Source organism: Python bivittatus, unplaced genomic scaffold, assembly GCF_059951505.1.
Source record: "Python bivittatus isolate LINGU-HERP-01145 unplaced genomic scaffold, Pbiv_v1 ctg000410_np1212, whole genome shotgun sequence".
NCBI classification, from domain to species: Eukaryota; Metazoa; Chordata; class Lepidosauria; order Squamata; family Pythonidae; genus Python; species Python bivittatus.
Genome location: NW_028277067.1, coordinates 9,905,323 through 9,927,654, shown reverse-complemented (window position 1 = coordinate 9,927,654; position 22,332 = coordinate 9,905,323). Strand labels below are relative to the sequence as shown.

At 41.2% G+C, this 22,332-nt stretch overlaps 1 protein-coding gene across 11 annotated transcripts in view; it reads left to right on the top strand.

Moving 5' to 3' along the window:
- OSBPL7 (oxysterol binding protein like 7) overlaps positions 1–21,828 on the top strand; it is a 45,520-nt gene extending 23,692 nt beyond the window's left edge. For 8 of the 11 annotated variants that reach the window (XM_015887250.3, XM_015887244.3, XM_007420150.4 and 5 more), the window contains 10 exons: positions 1,214–1,307; positions 3,153–3,469; positions 4,500–4,637; positions 9,199–9,262; positions 10,435–10,513; positions 10,637–10,781; positions 11,447–11,591; positions 17,316–17,442; positions 17,724–17,846; positions 19,218–21,828. In XM_015887250.3, coding sequence (XP_015742736.1) covers positions 1,214–1,307; positions 3,153–3,469; positions 4,500–4,637; positions 9,199–9,262; positions 10,435–10,513; positions 10,637–10,781; positions 11,447–11,591; positions 17,316–17,442; positions 17,724–17,846; positions 19,218–19,326 — 1,341 coding nt within the window. In that variant the 3' untranslated portion in view covers positions 19,327–21,828. Of the gene's footprint in view, positions 1–1,213; positions 1,308–3,152; positions 3,470–4,499; positions 4,638–9,198; positions 9,263–10,434; positions 10,514–10,636; positions 10,782–11,446; positions 11,592–13,450; positions 13,528–17,315; positions 17,443–17,723; positions 17,847–19,217 lie in introns of those variants that run through there. The other 3 variants (XM_025163512.2, XM_015887247.3, XR_003084181.2) reach the window with 2 other exon arrangements.
- The last annotated feature ends 504 nt before the right edge of the window (positions 21,829–22,332 follow it).

Below are 22,332 nucleotides of genomic sequence, written 5' to 3'. Positions count from 1 at the left end.
TAAATCTGGATATCTGAGATAAAGTTAGGACCAAACCCTATGTCTCTGGGACATGCTGCTCCTAAAGACACAGAGAGGCTATTTCTTTTCTGTCTTTTCAGAGGCCTCTCAGCTTGACCTTTTTCTCCCCCGCTCAGATCCTTTACTGTCTCCTTGTTCTGGATCTGAGGATTCTGGGAAGTCTTTCTTTGTTTCTGTCTTCCTTCCCTTCAGTCATCTTGAGCCGACAATATCTTTTTCCTTGTCCCCTCAAAACAGTCGGCATATCACAAAAAAAAAATATGAGAGGCACAAGGTTATGTAATTTGCACACATTTTAATGTATATTTATAGCTCCAAATTTGGAACCAATTAGCATAATTTAAATAGAAATGCTGTACATGCCCATTTTGCGGTGGGCAGGGAGAGAACTGTGTCTGTCATCCATCTGTCACCTAGATTTTACAGTTTGGCAGTTTTAAGGCCCCTGTTCTCTCTTCTTATAGTTCCTTACCTTTAAACATTGAGTTGCCCTTCACAGCCCCTCAAGTGTAAGGCTGTCCATGTATTTATTTATCTGTATGATTTTTTTATAGCCGCTCATCTCTCACAAGTGACTCTAGATGGCTTACAAGGATTAAAAGACAGAAATATCAACAACATATATCCCCAGGTGGCCAGGACTAAACAGTAACCCCACCCACCAAAAAAAAAAAAAAAAAGCACATTGACAACAGCAGAGCTCATCTAACCGCCTGACCCAATGCCTGGGGAAAATGAGATATATGCTCTATTTAATTTTGTATCGAGCAGAAGCAATCTTACTTAGCACTGACTTCAGCTTTTACATTGAGCATTTTATGGATATGCATTAAAAGAAATAGTTCCCCTGTTCTTTCACTTTTTATATAGAGAAAAGAAATACCTCGCTCTCTATGAATTGTTCTTTAGAGCTTAAAGCCTGTGTTTATGAGACTCCTATTGTAATTGGAGGCTACAGGTAGGATAGAATCTGCTTCACCTGGACAATATTTTCTTAAGCATAAACTTATTAAAGAATGGATCCGTAGGAGATCCAACTTCCAGTATCCTCTCACCTTGGGGAGTTCTTATTGTTGTCTTGTCTCAAATTCTCTCCATACCAGCCCTGCTCCTTCCTTCCTTGCCCATTTTTGCTCTTCCCTGGTAGCTCCCCACTTGCCTTGGTCTGTGTAACCTCCTGTTGCTCCTCCAGGCCACGGATGATGAATCCTGTGTCAGCGAAGTGACGAACAGTATTTCAGAGGAGATGGTAGATATGCCAGGAAGTTCTGACCGTTGCCACAAAGGTACTTGATTCAAGAAATGGGCAGGTGTGTGCCTGTACAGGAGGAGCCTCAGTAGGGAGCTGTGGTTGGAAGATGGGGTAAGGGGAATTGTGATGCTTTCCAGAAATAATGGGATTTCAGCTCTCAGAAATAATAGTCCATTAGCTATGCTGGCTGGAAATGTTTCGAGTTGTCATTCCAACACATTGGATAAGTGTCAGATTATGGAAGGTTAGAATAGAGATGATCTTTCTGTAATCTGACACGCTCCTGAAATGTTGAAATTGTGACTCCAAAAATATGGATAAACAGGTTAGTTCAGAACAAACATTGGGAGGTAAATTAGAATTGTAGACTGGAAGGGGCCTTCATGTGACTCCTAGGAGGTCTGCTTTCCATAACAAGTGATGTATAGGATTTACTATTGTTAGATATAGTGATGAAGCTATCTTATATGAGTTTGGCTTGTACGGCTAAACAGATTTTCAGATGACAGGATTGATTTCTATCTATAGGCTGGTAATGTGTGTGTGTGTGCGTGCGTACATGTGTGTGTGCCTTTGAGTCAGTCTTGACTCCTGGCGACTGCCTGGACAAGTCCATGAAGTTTCTTGACAACATTTTCAGAAGTGGTTTACCACTGCCTTCTTCCTAGGGCTGAGAGAGAGTGACTGGTCCACCTAGCTGGCTTCATGCCTAGGCAGGACTAGAATTCACAGTCTCCTGGGTTTTAGTCTACTGCCTTTAACCACTGTATCTAACTACAAGCCAGTAATGGAACTTCCATAATGGCAGAATATCAGATGCTCTGGATAAATAATGGAGCAAAAGTGGTCCCTTCTTGACTTTTTCATGCTTCCACGAAATAACTACTAGATCACTGTTGGAAGAAGATCGGATTGATTGTTCTTTGATTTAATATGAATAATTGGAAATATGTAAACTGGCGGAATGTGTTTTTGTGGCAGAGACTTTTGGCAGATGTTTCTAGGACAAGAAAACAGAATTCTGGCCTTTAATCTTAAAGCCAGATTTAAAACTCAAAAGACCTGGCAGTGACTGGGGTCACATATCAGGTGGTTTATTTGCTTTTAGATTAGTATGATGTGTGAAAACAACCACTGTGGTTAGTAAAGAGCCATTTATGATTTATGGTTATATGTCAACAAGTTATTATGATTTGTATCATGAGTATGTAGTAGATTAGCAGCGTATAAGTGGAATAAACAAATAAAAATCACAGGCAACATTTTAGGCCAAGTTCGCCTACTGTATGGAATTCGGGGAACAAATGTTGAAAAAATGTCTGTCACAGTGGGCATGGTCAGTTTTAAAATACCCACTTACCAGAAAGTGAATTGACACCCTAGGATGCTGAATACCATATCAGAGCAACCTTTGTGGGACCAACAAGCGTTGCTTTAAATATATATGTTTCTAATAGCTGATGCCTTGCTTTGCAGAATGATCATTCCTTATTTCTTTTATTATTTATTTCTTTATGCACAATTGATAGCCCACCCCAATCCTAACAGAATTTGGGTGGGTTATAACACCCCCCCTTAAAAAAAATCTATTTATATAATAGGAATGAAAGTTAAAGGAAAACTAATTAATCAGAGGTGCCACACACTTAATCGAAGGGCTGGCTCAATGGAATACTTGTAAAGTTGAGGCAGTTTGTATCACCAGAGAGAGTGGGGGCCACCACCGAAGGCCTGTTTATTTAGTTGTTTGTTTTTAATTTAAGGAAACTTATTTTTTTAAGAGCCAGGTGGGAGATGGAACCTGATGTGTACCAAGGGTGGTATCTGGGGGCCTCAGCACCCCATGAACCCAGCCATTGACTGTTTGTCTACCTTCTAGTAGGCTCAGGACCTATGCAATGTATTGGGAGCTCTTCCGAGATGAGCCTAGGTTTGCCAGTGCCTCTTCCTCTGTATCTTCCTGGGCCGGGACCTGGGATAGCCCGGAGGAACTGCCTCCCAGCCTCCCACAACCATGCCAATGACATCAGCGTCTGGAACATTCTTCGGAACAACATTGGCAAGGATCTCTCCAAGGTCTCCATGCCAGTGCAGTTGAATGAGCCGCTCAACATGCTGCAACGCCTTTGTGAAGAGCTGGAGTACAGCGCCCTGCTGGATGCAGCCAGTCGCAGTCTGGACCCCTGTGAAAGATTGGTAATGTGCCTCTCCATACGTCAGGGATGGGCTGTCTGTGGGAGGCCAAGGGCTGCATCTGAAATTGGGAGCGGAGGGCTAGATTGGGAGCTACAGAGCGAGTGAAGTTTATCATACAGGTGGGCAGGGCTGGGCTTTGAGGGACAGATTCAGAGGGGTTTTGTGGATTTTTTTTTAAAGTGTCATATGCCTGTTTTAAAGTTGACATAACAGGTTTTCTGAGCTTCTTGCCTGAAAAGGAAATTGTGTCACTAGTCTTCAGTAGTCATGGTCAGAGGTGGCTTTGAGGGCTGCAGAAAGGGTACCTAAGGATCATATGCAACCTTGAAATTGTAGGTTGCCCTCTTACCTAATGTTTCCTTACCTGACTGCCCCCACACCCCTCATCCTGGGAGAGGAGTTGGGAGGGAATAGAAAAGGATCCTTTAGTTAAAAGAAGAAAGAAGAGCTGTACAGACAGGCAGTTCCATGACTAATTCTGAAACCCTCAGAATGCTAGGGCATAGCTTAGAGCCATGGGAATAACAGGTGTGAAATATTGTCTCTGAGCTTTTAGTGATAGGTATCAGTCCTCCTGTATCTGAGTTTATTGATCAATGGGGTCTTAATCATATAATCATGTAATTGCACAATAAAAAAAAAATCCTAAGTACAGCTAATGAGGCAACATGCTTTCCCACTTATACTAACCTATAATTGTATATAACTTCTAACAGTAATAGCTGACAAATGGGGAAGACAAAAAAAGTTACATAGAGACCATAAGTATTCCAACACTTAACCTCTGTCTCTCATTGCTATGTAGTACAATAGCACTAATGTTGCCCATGGCTATTTCATATTTCAGCAGTTCTTAGAAGACTGTGTCTTGAGAATGTTCTGCCTCTTTGGAAAATCAACTGCTGTGATGTGGCTTGCAGAATATAAACTTTCTAGGGCCCTCCCTTTACCCCCAAGTGCCTTCTTAGCTGTTCTGTGACTTTTTCCTTTCCTGAGGGCGTCCCTAATGGTTTTTGGTTCTTTCTAACAGCTCTGCATAGCTGCCTTTGCTGTATCTGCCTACGCCTCCACCTACTACCGTGCTGGCAGCAAGCCATTCAACCCTGTGTTGGGGGAAACATACGAGTGTGTCCGCCCAGACAAGGGCTTTCGCTTCATAAGTGAACAGGTAATTGAGCCCAAACAGCTGTTGCATATGGCAGGCAGGAAAGATCACAGTCTTCCGGTGTCTTTAAGGCTGTTGTGTAGAAGATGGATCAGGGTTTTCCTCAGGTGATCTATGGGAAAGGATTAGAGCCAACAGATGGAAATTGTAGGAAAGCAGATTTTGGCTACACGTTACAAAAGAATTGGCAATATGGTGCTTGTGACCCGTGCTATGAAAGTAAAATAAATTTTAGAAATTAAAGATGGTTGAAATATCTCACAAGATTGTCTAACACTTTAGACAATAGAGTTCTCAGGGTGAGATTTTGGCAGCCATGGAAAATTTGCGGGGGGGGGGAAGAAATGGTACTTTTGGCACCCAAGCTTGGAAAGGTTGCCAGTCCCCAGTGCATTAGAAGAAACTTCCTAATCTTATGAACTGGAAAATCTGCCATTTTATACCATTTTTCAGCGTTGGTCAGAGACATGACCTTTATGGTCCCAGTTTCAGTAATTAGACACATCAGCCCAAGCGTACAGCAAATACATTATTGTATAAAATGGACTTGGAGATTTTTTTTCCTCATCCATCCTAGCTAGTAAAATAATTGTTTTCCTCCCTTAAGTGGAGTAGGTGGGGAATAGAATTGCAGTTTTAAAATCAAGACCAATATGGAGAGAAATGTGGTTGAGCGTGGGTGTACTTGAAGGACGTTTTATTTCCAAACTCTGAGTCAGAATATTGGAGAACTTGGCATTATCTGGCGGAATGGCTTGGCAGCTGATTCACAGGAGAAGGAAATGTCCCTCTCCCAAACAGGGACATTTCCCTAAAAGATGCCAATTTTCTTGTGGTGTCTTTCTGGGAGCAAAATGGCTGTGGAGAACATTGTGCGCCTATGTGTGCATTGTTGAGTTCTTCTCCCACCAGTGCCTTTGGGAACCTGAACTAAGCCAGAACAAAATCAGGCAAACCAAAGTCATTTCCATCTTGCTACCTAAGGTAACAGTTGCCCCTAAGCTGAAGATGACCTATAACTAACCAGTGTCTGGATCCCCAGAGTGGTACCAGTCTATCCACAGCTCTCTCTCTTGGTGCCCAGCTTGTGGTCTTACTGACATCTCAGGGTTCTGGCTGAGGAATTCTGGGGGTTGAAGTCCACACATCTTCAAGTGGCTGAGGTTGAGAAACACTGCTCTACTGTGTTACAACTAGTTCATTTCCATTGTATTAATGAGAAGAGGAAGGAGCTACAACTTACAATTAACTCTCTTGGCTGATCTTGAAAAAGTGAGAAGAGTCATATATAGTTAACACATGGATGGGAGACCACCAGAAAATCTCAGAGCTGCTGACCAGACTGAAAAGTCAGAAAAATATCTTGGAAGAAGGCAGTAGCAAACCATGTTCATATGATTACCAAAATCCAACATGGCTGTTACCTTATAATCACCAGGAATAGAGCTTGCTTCGCTGGAGCCTTTCCTTGTTTTGCCTACTTTCTTTTAATTGCAGTGCCTTGACCTTGGATAGGATGAAGATTCTCTCCTTTTTGTGGCTAACCCCTCCCTTTTGGAGAAGCTGCTGAGCCAATTTAAAAAATATATGTATCTTCCTTATCAATCCAAACTTGCAACTCAATAACTGCCAATAAAAAGTTTTTCTATGTGGATTCCTCTGTTGTAAGAATCCGTGCCTCAATAACCAAACAAGCAGTGCCAGCAAAAGTCTTCTAAGCATAGCCAGAGTATTCAATAAGTGTGCCATGATCAAAACAGGAAAAACTGATCTATCTTGTATTTTCCCTTGTTTTTCCCTTGTTTCCAATTTTTGTTCTTCTCTGTAGCATCCACTTTGGCTTGGAGATCTGTTTTTTCCAAATTCACATCTCCTCCTTATAGATTGTTCATTATGAAGAATCTTTTGACTGCTTGATGAGAGATAATAATTTGGATTGTGCCATCTTGCTAATAGCAATCTCGAAGGGTTAATCTCAGTGGTAATACACTCCTGCCTTTCTCTGATTTTTATTTTTTGTCTCTAATTTATGTAGAAGATCTACCACACAATTGCGCTCATTTCACATGCTAGCAAGGTTATGCTCAAAATTCTACAAGCTAGGCTTCAGCAGTATGTGAACCGAGAACTACCAGATGTACAAGCTGGGTTTCGAAGAGGCAGAGGAATTAGAGACGAAATTGCCAACATTCACTGGATCATGGAGAAAGCACGAGAGTTCCAGAAAAACATCTGCTTCATTGACTATGCAAAAGCCTTTGATTGTGTGGATCACAACAAACTTTGGCAAATTCTTAAAGAGATGGGGGTACCAGACCACCTTACCTGTCTCCTGAGAAATCTGTATGTGGGCCAAGAAGCAACAATTAGAACCAGTCATGGAACAACCGATTGGTTCAAAATAGGGAAAGGAGTATGACAAGGCTGTATACTGTCACCCTGCTTATTTAACTTATATGCAGAGTATATCATGAGAAATGCTGGGCTGGAAGAATCACAAGCTGGAATTAAGATTGCAGGGAGAAATATCAACAACCTCAGATATGCAGACAATACCACCCTAATGGCAGAAAGTGAAGAAGAACTAAAGAGCCTCTTGATGAGGGTGAAAGAGGAGAGTGCAAAAGCTGGCTTGAAACTCAACATTAAAAAAACTAAGATCATGGCATCTGGACCCATCAATTCCTGGCAAATAGAAGGGGTAGAAATGGAAGCAGTAACAGACTTTATTTATTTGGGCTCCAAGATCACCCAGACGGAGACTGCAGCCGTGAAATCAAAAGACGCTTGCTCCTTGGGAGGAAAGGTATGGCAAACCTAGACAGCATATTAAAAAGCAGAGACATCGCCTTGCCGACAAAGATCCACATAATCAAAGCTATGGTTTTTCCAGTAGTAATGTATGGCTGTGAGAGCTGGACCATAAGGAAGGCTGAGCACCGAAGAATTGATGCCTTTGAATTATGATGCTGGAGAAGGCTCTTAGGAGTTCCTTGGACTGCTAGAAGGTCAAACCAGTCAATCCTAAAGGAAATCAACCATGACTGCTCATTGGAAGAATTGATACTGAAGCTCAAGCTCAGATACTTTGGCCACCTAATGTGAAGAGAGGACTCTTTGGAAAAGACCCTCATGCTGGGAAAGACTGAAGGCAAAAGGAGAAGAAGGGGACGGCAGAGAATGAGATGGTTAGATAGCATCACCAAAGCAATGAACATGAAATTGAGCAAACTCCAGGAGGCAGTGAAGGACAGGAAGGCCTGGCGTGATATGGTTCATGGGGTCACAAAGAGTCAGACACGACTTAATGACTAAACAACAAAATATGTAGAAGATATTTGCCATACCATGCTTAATATTTTATCTTTGGTGATACAATTTTCAAATGGAATAATGTTTTCAGGAAACCCACCAATTTGGAGTCTCGCTTTTATGACCCTCTGTTCTGTATTGTGATTTCAACTTGCATTTCTGAGAATATTCCAGAAATCAGTTCTACTGTGCTGTTAAATTCTGCTGAGACCACTTCTTTCATAGCACAGATTCTCAGGTTGCATCTGCAGTGGTGTTTTTGAAGTCTCATCTACTGTCTTTGAAAGAGCATTAACATTGCCAGATCTGTTATTTTTACTTCTAAAGAGTTAGTAGTGTCCTACCCATCTTGTTTGAAATCTCCCTTAAAAAATTGAAAGTTGTTAATTTCTCCTACTTCCCTTGGCTTTCCTCAATCACCTGCCTTTCCAACTTTTATAGAAGGAGGTTGAATCTGAATATATGGTAAGATGTTATGTTTTATTTTTCCCCAGTAGGCTTTCCTAATCATTGGTGCATCCTTCACCTACGTTTAGCTGATGTTTAAGTATATCCACATATACAGATGTATTTTGCAGAGAAAAGGAGCTGTGCACTTTCCGGTCATCTTTGATGGTGATATTACAGGATAAAAACAGATGAGGAGGGATAAGTATGTCACCTTGAATTCCTCAAATAAAAACGGGGAACAAATGCAATAAGAGAAAACAGTTATAACAACTCTTTCTATTATCGGCAAATCCTCATGCTGACTGGGGATGATGGTAGTTACATTCTCTTACCTCTGAAGATCACTGTAGTGGGGAAAATTGGATGAAATCCACCTGCCCAAATCTTTTGCCAGCTTGGAATGTAGTTTAGGATCAGAGTATGAACATGCATGCCAGTATGCCCACAAACTTACACCTCAGCCCCACGAGGCTTCTATTATTATTTTTGGAGTCTTTGAAGGAAAAAGAAATATTAATTAGGAAGTAGGAAACAATTTGCTTTCTGACCAATTAGTCTTTCATGCCTATCCATGGGCAGTGGTTTTGGGAATAAGCAAGATTCCCCCTCCCATGAGACCTATTTTGTGAGAGTATCTTTTGTGCTCTGTAAATGTCAATGTTTTGGAATCATAAATAAAAACAAGGGGAATTTAGAAGCATCTTTATGAACAAAATCCAGACGATTCCTATGGCCACAATGAAAAAAGTCTAATTTTGTCCTCTTTTGTCTGTCCCACCCCACCCCCCACCCCCAACTGCAGGTGAGCCATCATCCTCCTATCTCTGCTTGCCATGTAGAGTCTGACAGTTTCATTTTGTGGCAAGGTAAGGGGAAGGCCATTGGTGGTTGGAAAATGGGATAAAAACAGGTGGAATTTGTTCTAATGAAAACAATATTGACTATGCTCTTTGTATCAAAAAGACCAACGTTATTTGCCAAAGTCCTAGATCTGTACAAAATCTACTATTCTTGGAATGCAGTAGTCACCGCTTTTGGTTCACAGGATTAACTTCTGAAAAAGGGACCATCCCTGAAACAGCTAGGTCCACAAATCTTGAGGAGAAATGGAGCATTCCAAAGTTCTCCAGAACCTTCCATTCTTTGAATGGTAGGTTTTGCACATTTAAAAGCCGGCATTTGAATATGAAAAGGAGTTTAAAAAAATGTTTTCTGTTATGGGCAAAGTGCATTCTTTTACCCAGTGAGTGCCAAAAGGAAACTCTTGTATCTGGCCTCAGGAGGTAACAGAATTTAGATTAGAATGAGCCACTTTGAGGTGGCCTGGAAATTTTGTTTGCTTTCAAAGAAGTTAACAGCCTAGAATAACCATCCCAAGCAGGTGTCTCCCAGATGAATTAGCTTTCTTTTCTTTTTCTTTCTTTCTTTCTTTCTTTCTTTCTTTCTTTCTTTCTTTCTTTCTTTCTTTCTTTCTTTCTATCTATCTATTTATCTATCGTCTGTCTGTCTAATTTATCTAGAGATCTATCTATCTCTGGGGGAGATGGGCAAATTTAATAAATAAATAATTTATGTGGCTGCCCATCTCACAGGAAGTGACTCTGGGCGGTGTACAACAATTAAATAAAACAGTAACTATATAAAAGCAATCATTATTAAAAATATAAAACAGTCACATTAAAATATACAAACCACCAGGGACAAGAGAGAATAAATTAATCACAGTAATGGTATTGGATGGAACTTGTAGGTATGCTGGAAGGTATGATGTAAGTATGATGGAACTTGTAGCCTAAAACATCAGAAATGTGTCAGATTAGTCACACCACTATGTAGAATTGATTTGTTGGGACCACAGCTGACTGAGCCTTTTGGAGTTTTAGTCGCAGCACATTTGGCGAACTTCAGATTGGGATGGCTGTTGTAGACCCACTCGCAGTAATCTACACACCCCAATTTAGTTTGGTGCAAACCCTAAAGTAATAGTTATTGTTACTTCACACTTCATTTTTCTTTCCCTGAATTTTGTTTTGTTTAGACATGAAGTGGAAAAATAAGTTCTGGGGCAAATCCCTTGAGATAATTCCAGTTGGTACAGTGAATGTCCAGCTTCCCAGGTGAGTCATGAAGCCTGTTTGTTTCATCCTTCTTGATCATCCTTCTGTCACACCCCCCCACACACACACAAACACACCCAGTTCTGGCACCTCTTTTATCCTTTCTTATTCTCCCTTCAAAAGGTTTGGGGATCACTATGAATGGAATAAGGTGACTTCTTGCATTCACAATATCCTCAGCGGCCAGCGCTGGATTGAGCATTATGGTGAGGTGTTGATTCGAAACACGAGAGACAGCACATATCACTGCAAGCTTACTTTCTGCAAAGTAAGTTCCAGTGTGGGCCTGGTTCTGCCTCACTCCTCCCCTGTCCTGTTGCTCTTTGGTCTCTGCTCAACCCCTTTTTCTGGTACTTCACCCTATTCTCTGAATTCATCAGTGTCAACTCGGAGGCTGTCTGATACCAAGCTACAGTAGATTGTTGTTCCATCTGGCTGAGTATTGTCTTCAGCCTCACGAGAAGTAGTTCCCTGGAGCTTCAGGTAGATCTAAGAAAGGATCCCCATCTGGAGATGCTGGGGATTAAACCTGGGCCCTTCCTGCATGCAAAGCAGGTGCACTGCCTCTGAGCTATGGCCCATTCGCTCTGATGTAGAATTTTAAAAAGCACTTCTGCCTTGGTACCTCTTCCTGTGCTTTGTTGCCCTACTTTGTGGTACCTGCATTATTTCCCTTTAATTTCTTCACCAATACTCCTGATCAATGTCATAATGCCTTCATTCCATGCTCATCTCATCTCCTGTCTTCTTTTTTGGAGTCATCAGGCCTTTTCCTTTTTGCATTTGATTCCCTCCTTTTTAGCCTCAGATTTGTCCTTTTCCTCCCATCTTCATTGTCTCTTCCTGTGGACCTCTTTTCCTTGGTTTCCCACCAAGTGAACAGGGAGCTGTTGGGAAGCCTACTTACCCTAACCCTCTTCTCTTTTCTGGCAGGCACGCTACTGGGGCTCCGGGGTCAATGAGGTGCAGGGTGCCATTCACAGCCATAACGGCAAGGTTATCCATCGACTCTTCGGGAAGTGGCATGAAGGGTTGTATTGTGGTGTAGCTCCTGTTGGCAAGTGCCTCTGGAAGCCCAGTAAGGAACCAATTCTACTTAGGATTGCGGGGCAGTGGGGAAGTATCAGCTGCTTGTAGGGGACTGATAAAGGTTTGAGCCATGAAAATATTGGCTCTGTTCTTAAATTCTACAGGTTTGTCTGTTTATTTATAGACCAGCTTTTCCTCCAATTTAGCAAGCTCCAGATGGGTTTCAGCTTCAGTTCCCAGAATCCCCAGACCTTATAGGTGACAGTTTGTGAGGTAGATGCAATTCCAGCCCACCTGTAAAATATATGATTCAGGGAGGCTGATCTTTAATGTACTAGTGGTCTTATAAAACAGATTATCGGAATGCCAAACAAATGGCAAAATTAAATTAAATATGAATTAAATATAATACAGTGAAATCCATTGTATAGATCTTTTTAAGTTATCTCAAAACCTAGTATATGCATTCATGCACTTGTGCGTGCACATCTTTGTAAACATTTGGAAGCGTGTGGAATTCATTTGTTGGGAAATATTAAGCAGGGAATGGATGGCTGTCTGTCAGAGATGTGATTTCGATTTCCCTAACCTAGTGCTTTGCATATGCTTTGGATGAGAACCTCCAGTGTCCCTAGACAGTATTCTGTGCACTAGCTTGAGGGACCCTGTTTTAACTGCATCATTAGAGAAAGAAATGCAAAATGGTTTGTAAAATTACCATTATGTATATGTATATACTTTAAAATGGTATATACAGTCCACCTTTCTAGATATCTTAAGGTCTCAGACAGATAAGTACAGATGTTATGTCATGCCCTCATTTTACAAGTTTTTACATTATTTTCATCCCCCTCTTTTTTTACACAGTATATATCCTGTGTGGTGTTTTTACTGCCCCCCAGTGGCTGATATAAGAAAAAAAGGTAGCGTCATCTTCATAGAGTTGCCCCTGAAGTGTCAGTGTCATCAGCTGGGGAGAATGGAAAAAGTTGGATAAGCAAGTCTCCACCAGATCATTTAAATACAAATTAAACAGATTTGGAGCAAGAAAGAAGCCCTGTAAATCCTTATGTGATGAGCATGGGATTAGTCAAATTATATTCCTTTTGACATCACACTCTAAAGTAGAGTCTAGATGAAGAGAGATTAAGTCTCTCTTAATCTGTCTACCAGTAGAAGCAGTGCTAAATTTAGGCCCAAAATTTTCCTTTGGGATAGAATCAAAGGCAGTCTTTAAATCATAAGGACTATAAGTAAGCCTTTGCTAGGAGATGTCTTAAACTGCTGGTAGTTTAAGACAAGAAAATAGTCAAGTGTTGACTTGCCCTCCTGAACCAGCTTGTTCTGGGCACAGCATATCTTCAACTTCCAATTTTTCCAGGAAACCGGTTTTCCATTAAAATAGCATATAATGTGCTAGCAACTGAGAATAGATTTCACGGGTGGGTAATTGGAAGTAATTAATTCAAAGTAATTGAAATTACTTTTTTAACAAATTGGTATGAAAATTGCTAGGGGCCAACATGTAGGCATCAGCCTGATTTGTGAATTTGACAGAATAAAACTGCTAAGGTGGGCAATCAAGTAGTACTAGTTTTCAGGAGTTCTGGCATTATGGAATTAGGACCTGAGGAGTTCCCAGATTTCAGCTTAGAGATCATTATTTTTGAATAGTGTAATGGGAGCCCATTCCTCTAAGCACAGAGAGGATGTGTGGTTGTTGTTGTTTACTGTTTTTATTCTGTTTTAATTGTGAGCTGCCCAGAGTCATGTAAATGAGATGAGCAGCCAATAAATTTACTAAATAATTAAGGGTGTGTGTGTGTGTATCCTTTGTAGCGTTTTCCTCACAGGTACAGGGTCTGTTTTTTTAGAATGTACTGAATGTTGATCCATTGGTTGTAACAGGAATTGACCGACTAGCTTGTCCCCAGAGCCTGACGTCGTGGGCTGAGAGAGTCACCCAGCCGGCTTTCATGCCTAAGGTGGGACTAGAACTCACAGTCTCCTACTTTCTAGTCTGGTGCCTGAACCACTAGACCAAACTGGCTCTCATATACTGTATAGACACACACATGCACCCCCCCCCTCCAGAATGATCCTCATCTCCAGTGCTTTCATGAAAATGACAAAAGCATATTGTGAGGCAAGCTCTACCTCCTCTGTACACGTGTGCAACATCACAGTGCACAAGCAAAAAGGGCAGAGCTTGTGGTGCAACACTGTTTTAGTCATTTCCCCACTCCCCCACAGACAGCTTTGTATTCTCCAAACTTTTCAAAATGTGGAGCCCCAGTTAGTCATGGTTGACGCAAAATGACCCACTAGAGTATAAATAAACACAACATTTATTTTAGGATCTTCTGACTTTCTAGGATATTGGAGAAAGTAAGCCCTCTGTTTCTTTAAATGCCATAGTTGGAGCGGAAAAAGGGATGTTGTTGTTAGAACCAACCCTTGTATTGAAATCTCCCACAATAAGTAGATGGGAACAGAGAGCCAGGGGCTCCAAATGTAGAGTACCTAAGAATATTCCAATCTCTCGCTAACTGGTCTCTGGTAGCAAGACAGGAGGAATGTACACATTTATTATTAATAAATGAAATAAACAAATATAAGTGGGTATCTTGGCCCTTTTCATGATCGTTTGTATATGGAATACTGTATTTTGTAAGATGTGTAACTATTTACTAAACATTTAATCAACAGTGGCCTCAAGTTGGGGCAAACAACAAACAAAAAATAAACTTGTAAAGCAAGTCAGATGGAAAGATTAGATTCACAAGTGCCCATTGCGCATGTGTGTGAAGAGAATGATGTAAAGAAGCAAATCATGTCAGCTAGCAAAGCTAGCAAAGCAAAATACAATTTTTTATTAATGTCTGTCTAGATGGTGCAAGTAAGAGAGCTATAACTGGAGCAAGAAAACATGAAATTCACAGGAAGCATCATTTGACAAAGCATTGTCAAACGTACCAGTGTTGAGCAATGTCATGTATTAATGTTGGTGGAGTAAAACTAAGAAACACAGCTAATATAATAGCAAACCACATGAAATGAATCTTCAAAGCTAGTGATGGGTGGCTTTGACAATTTGTAAAAAGCGTAGAATCATTAACAAGTAAAGCTTTGGGTGATCCTACAGAAGAGAGAGAACTATTCTGGAAAAAAATTTAAAAAGCTCATCAGTGTTGATAACATCATACTGTCATAAATGTGTATTGCCAACAAGATTGGCTTGCTCTGGTGATCCTGCCTGAGAACATTTAGGCCTTCGCACGTGAAACATTGATTCCAGAAGGAAAGGACAGTAAAGAGAGGATTCCCAACATTAGTTCGTGCAAATGCCAATTGATTGCATATATTATCCAAGTGTGTTGAAAGACATGCATTCCTTGTCAAAGTAACTTAATTCAAGGGAGGCATTGATTATATCAGCGCTTTTTCATGCTGAACATGACTGATTCTTCAGTCATTTTGTGCCAGAGGCAGACGATTTCAAATTCAGGGCTGGAAATATTACCCAAAAACAAGATGGCAATGTGAGGGCTAGAGGTAGCAAGATGGGGAAAAACGTGCCTGGGATGAGACAGGACTGATTTGTAAACACAAGCCAAGTGCAATTACCTAGCCAGCATAAGAAATGGGCTACAGTACAAGCAACCAAAGGATGAGAGAAAAAAAGCCCAGGATTTTAAACCTTGGGGTATAGCTACAGTATGTACAGAACTAGATTTTTAGCCTTTGTAGAAGCTGGTTTTTGTTGTAATTAAAGTTGCTTATAGCTGCAGTAGAGTATCTTATTCAAACCGAGTTCTTGGCTTTCTATAAAAATGGTGTGTTCCTAGAGAAAGAATTATTGGTGGGGCAGCCACCAATAGGCTTTCTTTTTTCTAGACCATGTTCCTGCTCATCTATCCTTAGATGTTCTATGCACAAAATATTGAAAATTATGTACATGTTTCTGCCAGAAACATGCAACTTGACACATCCAACTCAGAAGGGATCATTCTGGCAAATAAGACTTCATAGGAAAATTTTTTGGATGTTCGTGTTGGAATCTGATGAAGAAGTAGATGCAAGAGGTCAATATACTGTACAAAACCTTAGAAATGAAAAGTCTGCAATCTTCAGTTTTGCTGCAGCTTGGAAACTAGTCAAAATTCCAACATTGGCAAATGGCTGAAAGAAACTGCTTTACAGCATGGATACAGCACTAAAGAAAGCTGGTGAAGTTGAAGCAAAACTTTATCTTGAGGTTAGAGGAAGGTGAAGGTGGTCCTAGATACCAGATAATGACAAAGAGTGAGATGGTTGAACATCCTATGGTAGGCAAGAAGCAGGACAGTGAAAGAAAGAGGAGGAACTGCCAAATCCCCAAATCGAGTTTTAGTGTTCAGATCCTATCTTGATTGTATGATAGCTTTTATTGACTCCTCATCCCATCCTGAAGTCCAGCCTTATCACTCCCACTTACATACTTTTAGGGAGCTAATTCAGAAGCAGCATACTTCCAGGACTCAGTTAAAATTGGACACTTTCTTCAATTGGTCAACCAAACTCATCACTTGAACCCAGTACCCTTTTACCATGGGGGCAGAGGAAGAAAGACACTCCTCCACCACCAGCTTAGAATAATGTTGAATAATATGTTGAGGATCACCACCATCATTTACGGCAGTTTAGTGATTCTTCTGGTTTTCCCATCCTTACTTACATTAGTAATTCTTATTGATATGATTACAGTAAAAATTTACTGTAGTACATAAATCAGTAAAAATTACAGTAAAATCAGTAACAATACAGTAAAAAAGAGCCAGTTTGGTCTAGTGGTTGAGGCACTAGGCTAGAAAGCAGTTCTAGTCCCATCTTAAGCATGAAAGCCAAGGCTGGGTGATTTTGGGCCAGTCACTCTCTCAGCCCAACTCACCTCATAGGGTTGTTGTTGTGGAAAAAATAGGAGCAAGGAGTATTAGGTAGGTTCGCCACCTTGAGTTATTTATAAAAATAAGAAAGGTGGGATAAAAAGAAAAAATCTAAAAATATATATTTTATACAGTAATCTCATGTATGTATGTGTTTTGGATCTTGAAATAGCTTTAACAAACATCATTTTCCTCATAATTCTTTTGAATCAAGGGGTTACTATGCCTTGTGGGTCTTCCACAGTGTTTGTACATGGTTGGTCACTGCGTTATTTGGCTTCGAAATAATTTCCATTCCCTTCCGTGGGTATTTGTATTTCATTCTCCTTTTCATGCAATTTCAGGAACCCCCTACCCTGATTTTGGAGTGAAATGAAGATTTTAATTTATTGACTGTATTATTAATAATCAATAGCTGTTCAAATATTGAAATAAATAAAGGTGTGGTAAGAAGGGACTCTTTAGACGTTAGATCAAAATCAGGCTGAGAAGCAAAAACACAAATGAATGGGAATGTAATGATTTAGGAAGCAAGAAATAACCTCAAAGTCTTCAAATTGGGGCGAGTATAAAATGAAATGAAATAAAATAAATTCTCTTGAAGCAATGCCACGCCCAATTTTGATCAGGAAATAACATTTATTCCTATACAGATTACCTTTCCTTTGTTTGATCAGCTTTTAGAACATCAGATCCAATCTCACTTTCATTTCAGACTTACTTACATGATGAATAACCAACAAACTTACAATTCTTGGGGTGTCTCTAAGGGATATGAATAGGCCTAACACTATCCTTCCCCATCCAGTGATAGATTGTCAACACATATTTCTCTTTCTTTCTTCTAGACCTTATGCCCCGAGACCAAGAGAAGAACTATGGTTTCACTCAGTTCGCCCTGGAGCTAAATGAACTAACGCCAGAGCTGAAGCGTCTCCTGCCATCTACGGACACAAGGCTGAGGCCTGACCAGCGGTGAGGACCAGGAAGAGATTGATACAAATTTTCCTTTATTTTTCCTTTTTTGTAAAAGATGCCTTGATGTTATCCTACCTTTCTGCTGATAAGGTACTCAAGGCAATTTACCCTCTGGCGGTTACAGAATTACCAATATCAGTTATAAAATGGATATACCAACAGTGTAAGAATGAGCATTAAAATTACATTTGAGCAACTGTAAATGCGTGTGCTAATCCCAACCTCCTGCATATTGTGTGAGTTACGAGCAGTCTCTGAATTTGGTGGCCTTCCTCCAGGTACCTGGAAGAGGGAAATGTGCAGGCTGCGGAGTCTCAAAAACGACGGATTGAGCAGTTGCAGCGAGACCGGCGTCGGGTGATGGAAGATAACAATATCCTGCACCAAGCACGCTTTTTCAGGTGCTTCCTCCTTTGCTTTATTTTGTTCTTTTTTGGCCACTTGTGTAGCTCCTACTTTCTGTCATTCTTCCTCCAAGATCCCAGTCTGGTGTTGTAGCTTTAGTGCTACTTTATAAATTCAATTCCTCAATAAATCATGGAGTTCATTGGTAACCTAGGTCATTCTTTTCATTTAATTTACAAGGTTATTATAAAGATAAAAAAGGTATAGAAAATGCATATATATCACTCTGAGCTCCGTAAATGGAAGACATCAATAACAGGCAGATCCAGACAATGCAATTCCATCAGCTCAGGGGCCACTTTATGGATCACGTCAAAAGAGTTGCATTCCAAAGAGGGTTGGCCAGACTGCTTTTCTGGAGAGGTTTGACATGGGGTGGGTGGGGAGGTAGGGTGGTGTTTTTAAATATCTGCAAGCTTCAGACATTTGTTTTATCCCTTAAACTCCCCCCCCCCCACCGCAAAGGGATGGTGGTGAGCCACACTTTTTGCATCTCTGAAAGGATATTTCTGACACAGTGCTTTAAAAAGTTTTGTCTGCATACTTCCTCTGCAAAAACAAGGGGGTTGTGACACCTAAAAAACTAATACAGTTACAATTACGTGAAATTTCGGGCATGTAAACCACTTCATCAGATGCATGTGAAAACAGTATTATATTTATAGGGGAGGGAAGTGGGGGTGGAGTTATTGTCTAGAGATAAAGTCAACAAACATAATAATATTTTGGCATTAAATAGAATCAAATTCTGTCTAAAGAAACAAAGCAAAGACAGGCTGAAATCAGGGCCTAGTGTATCAATACTTTGGTATGATCTGAAGCCTGAAGACCCCAATTACTAAGTATGTATAGCAAACCTGGGCTGCCTCTGTTCCAAGAAATCCATAAGACTGAGTATATGCTTACTATGTACTTGCAGTCTAGTACTGGACACACAGAGTTCAACATCCAGAAAACTTCAGTTTTCACTGTGAAAAAGAAACAAACCCCTCTTTAAAATTGCAAAGATTGATTTTAAAACACGTGATCAGTACTTAAAAACCCTAAGTCGTGGTTTAGCAGAATTTCCTGTTGTAATCTTGTTTTGATTTTTTTTTAAAGCATCAGCTACATATATTGTGGGTTACAGTCTGTTAACATTCTAGTTTCCTAGTTCTGGGACTATATAAAAAGATTAAAAATAGGAGTGAAGAGCATGTGGCTATTAGAAGCGGCTGAATTTGTAAGCCTCGGCATTTCTCACTCTGGGCTTTGTTGGCTGGGGGTGTGCAAGTTATATTTCTGCAGCAGATTCCCCATTCCTGTTTTGAAGATTCTCCTTTTGCCAAGCCTGATTACTGATGAGTTCCCTTCCTTTTTCCTGGCAGGCGACAAGTGGATGCCAGTGGCAAGGAATCTTGGGTGAGCAACAACACCTACTGGAGGCTGAGGACAGAGCCAGGCTTCAGCAATATGGACAGTGCAGTCTTGTGGTAGCTGCTAGCATCTGCAAGAGCAGCGGTGCCTTCCCGCCATCTCCCAAAGTGGGGGAGCAGACAGCAAGGGTTTCTTGCTAGATAAGCACAAAGTGATCAAGGCGTGTAACCCTGAAATACCAGCAGCTTACGAAGGAAGGGGACACTATCTCTTACGTGTTGTGCCGTCCGCTTCCAAAGCAGCACTCTTAAGAAAGAAAACCCATGTCCATCTGCCATGCTTGCACTGCTGCCTGCTGGTTAGGCAGACATTGGTGGACCCCTGGATTGTCACAAATGAAGATGGCAACAGGAAGCACTTTAATCTCGCTTGGACCTTGATAAGGCTAATCAAATGGATTGCTCCAAAGCACTTATAAATAGGAGGTTCTACCTTCAAAGCCTGCCTTTTGTTCAAGTAACAGCAACACCCAACAGCAATGTATGCTGGGGGCTACTATCTGGTGGTAGGAGGCACTGGAGTGATTGTTTGCACAAAGGAGTTAGGGGACTGAAGGTTTGGGTCTTCTGACTACCTAGCAGTGCCCTTCTGCGGTAGCTGCTTTCACACACGCTTCTATTATTTTTAAATTTGTATATCCCATTCATTTGGAAGGAGTTGGATGCTGTCTCAAGCACTGTTGTTTTGATGAAGTATGGCCTAGTTGGATTAGAAGTTCTGTCTCTGGAAGCAGATTGGATTTGCAGCAGCCCTCTGAAGAAAGCTCTTCTTAAGGCCTTGGTGGACTTTGACATCAGCTGGAGTGATGTTCCCTCCACCCCAAAGATGCCAGATATTTGTTGTCTAAATGGTACCTCTGTCTGGGCAAAACCAGGATCTCTTTCAGGCAGAATGCCTTGAGAAAGCACCTCTTGGACTTTGCCTGCATCCCTTCCTTATCCCAATGTTTTGTGTGGTCTGTCTTCCTTTCTTCCTCCTTTGTGAGAAATATGTTTCCACTCTGCTCTGCTACATTTCCTTCCGCATTTGAAGCAATAATTAAAACAGAGGTGTGTGGAGGAGACACTTTAGTGCTCCTAAGTGAAGGATTGTGGATTCCTCTAATACTGTTTGTAGCTCAGGGCAGGGTCTGAGAGATGTGATTGTACTGAATGAAGAAAGGTGGAAAGACTGTGTAGATGACAGACCGTGGGGCGGCATCAAAATTAAAGGCAAGTGTAGGCTGGTAGGTAGAGTGGTTGGAGAGGAAGCATGTGTGTTTTGGTTTTGGGTTTCTCCTGTGGAAGCAAAATAGAGCAAAACATGGCAAGGGTATAGGATGGTGTGAGTTCTGGGCACCTGGGTCTTCTTCTAATGGACAGGGCAAAGGAGGAAGGAAGAAAACTGTCTGAACCTACCTAGCTTTCAAGTCGTCATACAACAACAGTCCAGCAATCATACTTATGAGACTGCTGGGTACTTGACAGTCCTACAGTTCATGGAGCCCTGGATGAGCTACTGTTCAGGTTAGGATTTAGCTTGGTTTGCTCAGGCTTTGTCTGAGGTTACATTCACAGTTATTTTCCTGGTTTATGTATGCTTTGTTTTACTCCCCATCCCCTATCCCAAAGAACTCCAAACTTGGGGAAAGGTGTTGATTGGAAATTATCACACATATTTATGATGCTACAATGTTTGGGTACAGTGCTAGACCCGTGCTAGGCTGCAGTCTCAGTGTACCTCCAATGCTTTACTGTTTCTCTACGGCATTTGTGGAGAATTTCAGGGCAGGGCAGGGCAGGGCAGGGCAGGGCAGGGCAGGGCAGTCTAATGTTTACATAGCTTTATGTTTGTTTTTCAGTGTTAGACTGAGTCTTTCATCACAGATTATTAGGGAGGAAGGCCTTGTTGCTGGCACTGCTGGGTTGTAGAATATCAAACACTGTGCTGATCAGTGCCCCCCCCAATACAACTTTGGGCACACTAGCATCTCTCTTGGCTTATTAACCCAGTATAGCACTTATGTGTATCTGGACGGCATCACTCACTGAATTCCTGGAAAGTACTTTGGCTTCCAAATTTGCTGTGAACTATTGTGGATTGGTTTGTTGTTCACTGTTTGGGTAAAGTAGTGTTGAGTCTTCAGTCTGACACTGAGCTTGTAAGAAAAGACCTGGAAGAGTTTTATTTCCATGTGATTCCCATATTACACTGGGGGCCAAGAAGCTCTTTTAGCTTGTGGGTTCAGTTTGGATCCCTTTATTTGTGCTATTTGATACAATGGATGTGATGACTGCTGCATGCAGGGAAGAATGTTGTTTTCCCTGTGACCTGCACCTAAAAATTCAATCATACACAGTCCAGTAGATGTCCTCTGTGTGAGTCTGTCCCTCTCTGTCTGCTTGAGTGTCTTTAATGTTTTGTCTTTCCCAAGTGCAGGTCAACCTGCTTTCGTTTGCCTCTTCCGGCTGGCCCGGTCTTGAGTTGCTGCTCCATCTTTTATGTTCATGTTAATTGGCCTCTGTCCTTGTACTGTAGCTTGAACAATCCATGGCGCGTCTAATTAAAAAGAGTTGGAAAGTTCCAGTGTGTGGGAGCCATTTTTAAAAACCTGACATATGGATGCTTAGCTTCTAGTCTTTCAGATATTTGTCTCTCAAGAATATCAATTTAATAATAACAATAAGTACTTTGTATTCCTTCAGTCTATGTAAATCATTTGAAAGAGGTGGTTCAGAACACACTGGAAACAGAATGCACCCTCTTTTAGGATTGTTAAAGTGGCTGTGTCTTTTACAAGACTTGCATGGCTGCTTTGAAAACTGTCTGGTTTTCTGCGTGTGCACTAGGGCAGTCAGCGAAGTGATGGCCAGCACACGCATGTGGAGACAGTTAAGAGCAGTTTCTGCTGCAGCCATGTCAGCCTTGTAAAAAGCACGGCTGTACCTCTTTTGAATGTTTTGCACTGCTCTGGTATTCACAGACAGCAGGGGCAGTGAAACTGAGATTCTCCAGAAATTGTTGGATTTCTATTACCCACCTCCAATCACTGTGCTTAATTGCAAGGATGAATAGTGTTAGAATCCA